At 35.6% G+C, this 2,769-nt stretch overlaps 1 protein-coding gene across 1 annotated transcript in view; it reads left to right on the top strand.

Annotated features, from left to right (window-relative positions):
• ALCAM (activated leukocyte cell adhesion molecule) overlaps window positions 1-2,769 on the top strand; it is a gene marked incomplete in the record, with an annotated part of 53,792 nt that overhangs the window by 32,716 nt on the left and 18,307 nt on the right. The window contains 1 exon segment of the mRNA XM_072415133.1: window positions 1,660-1,842. Within this exon segment, the coding sequence (XP_072271234.1) occupies window positions 1,660-1,842 (183 nt within the window).

Genomic DNA, 2,769 nt, shown 5'->3' on the forward strand with positions numbered 1-2,769 from the left:
TTATCACTGGTTAACAATCCTAGGTGCTCAGCAGTTGCCAAGAAGTAGTCACTCAGGAGGGGCATTTTTTACTGCCAATGTTAACTAAGCCTAATTTGTTAAGCCACAATGATCACAATATTACACTACTACAAGGGATTACACTAATAAAACATGGAACTCTAGGATTAAAATACACAACACTGGACTGTTGGGGCATAATACAAAAAAAATTGTACATTCTAAACAAGCCAGGCATTAGAAAGTTGGAACAAAGTATAGGGTTATTTAGAACACTGACACAATAGCAGGGATTACTGGATACCTACAGCACAAATACCTAAGAGCTCTAAATATGCAGTGTCTAGCCCCGCCCACTTTTTTTTACCTCCCGGCTGAAAAACATTTCTGGGGGGAACACTGTTACAATATATACTGCTATATGAATTTTCAGTGTTATTGGGTTCATGTCATCCATGTAGCAAATCAAGTTCAATCGTGTTCATTACAAAAAAAAAAAAGGATTTTAAAATCATCTTGTTTTCGATATGCTTAAATGAAAATTTACTTCTGAAGTAAAGGCCACAGACCTATAGTGAGATATGGTTAGCATCACCAAAGTGATTGTCAATTATAATTATAGTCAATAGTTTTTGATTGTCAATTATGCTGCTGGATTTACTGACAAATCCAAACTCCACAGGTGCCAAGGAGGGTAAATAACCTGAAACCCCATAGTACTAATACTACTGTCTCTAACCTGCTGCCTTCAAAGCCTACAGCCCAAAACAGATCATTATATTTTTATTCATTACTCCTATACTTAATTAACCATAATTAATACCATGGACAGAGTTTAGTTAATAGAATGTAAAGAGCAACTGGTTTCGTAATGGTTTTGTCAATTGCCTGGAGAAATGAGGATGATACAAATCTCCCTGCGCAGCAAGTTTATTTAAATCTCTCCAGACAAAATAAGCAGAACTAAGTTCATAAAAAAAGAAAAAGCAACTATATCTTTATTGCTTTTTAATTACTCACAGATGTAAAAGTAGTTTTCCTACATAAGCGTTCTAGTTGATTCACATAAAATATAGTTAGCATGATGTGATGCTGCATTTAGATTCTAAATGGCAAACTTAAAGGAACAGCATTCTTACTGTAAAGACCATGGTATATTACGTGTGTGTGTGTGTATATATATATATTAATATTATTACACAGTATTTATATAGCGCCATCATATTACACAGCGCTGTACAAAGTCCATAGTCGTGTCACTAGCTGTCCCTCAAAGGAGCTCACAATCTAATGTCCCTACTATAGTCATATGTCATTAATGTAGTCTAAGGTCATTTTAGAGGGATCCAATTAACCTCCATGTTTTTGGGATATGGGAGGAATCCTGCAAACTCCTGACTGCAAATCAAACCTGTGAATCCAGTCTTACTGTGGTGTGTTAGGTAGTCTGCTTTAAATGCCATTTCCACATAAATCCCTACTACAAATGATGATGGTGGTGCAAGTCTGTTATGTAAATAACAAGTGTATCTGAAAATAAATGGGCTGCCTTAAGTAACAGACATTGGCATGCAACAAAACACATTAACACGCCTACATCAATGCACTTCTATGGTCTGAATCCTGCCTTCTATGTAAACTATTTGTTCTTTATTTTAGTTGTAAATGTGGAATGGTGGAAAGACAAAAACTCATCAAGCGGTCTTCATAGCATGCGCTCAACATTGCAGTATATGTCTACAAAGGAGGATATAGATGCACAGTTTTCATGTGCAGTGACTTATTACATGCCAGAGGGACTGGCAACAATGGATTCTGATCCAGCTGTATTCGATATTTACTGTAAGTTTGTCACTGGTTTCGCTTTTTACTTTACTATAAATTTGATAAGTATATTTTAAAAATAAAGTCAATGGAAAAATGCATAATGATTATTGTAAAACTAGAAATATGTTCAATTATTGAATCTCGGATACATACCCTTGTAATAATTGGGTCTATAAAATTATTTCAGCCAACAGTTTAAGGATAACTGCATTCTTTTACACATCTTTACATTATTCTCCCCCAGGTTTTATATGTATCTATTCACATCTTGGCAGATCTGCACTGTGTGATCCTTGTTACATCTGTAGTTTGAAATTCTCCCATCTGGTCTAGGGCACAGAAGACTTTGGCATTGACCAGCAGGGATTCAATCAGTGGCTGTTTTCTTCAGTTTCTGACTACACAGTGTTGATCTGACAGGCTCATGGACATGTGAATAGCACCTTGGACCATCATTTTAACTATACCTAAATCAAATAATGGATGCATTGCTTTCTTTAAATACTAAAATGTAGGCTGAGGGTAAATGCAAGTTGTTTTAACCACTAACTGCTTTGATTGACAAAAGGCACTGTTATAAAGATTTCAATACCTGCTTTTGATAGCCATTGCAAGTGGTTATGCTTGGAATTACCATTTATGGACCATTATAAGAATGCAGCTAGAGGCAGATTTTCCTTTTTGATTCTTATACTGGGGTGACCTTCTATCAGCATGCTGAGAAGATAGAAGACGGCAAGAAGGAATTAATCTCAGTCGTGCATGCAGTACTGAATAATTAACCATGTCGGCCAGGGTTGTGACACCATAAAGTAGTGATAAGTGTATAGACGACCTCAAAGATATATTTCAGTTTGGTGTTTATAATAGGCTCAATACAATAAAGTAACGTTTTTCAGACTACAGTAAAATCCTGTACATTAAGCTACAAAATATGAATGT

This window comes from Pyxicephalus adspersus, chromosome 1, assembly GCF_032062135.1.
Source record: "Pyxicephalus adspersus chromosome 1, UCB_Pads_2.0, whole genome shotgun sequence".
Classification (NCBI taxonomy): Eukaryota; Metazoa; Chordata; class Amphibia; order Anura; family Pyxicephalidae; genus Pyxicephalus; species Pyxicephalus adspersus.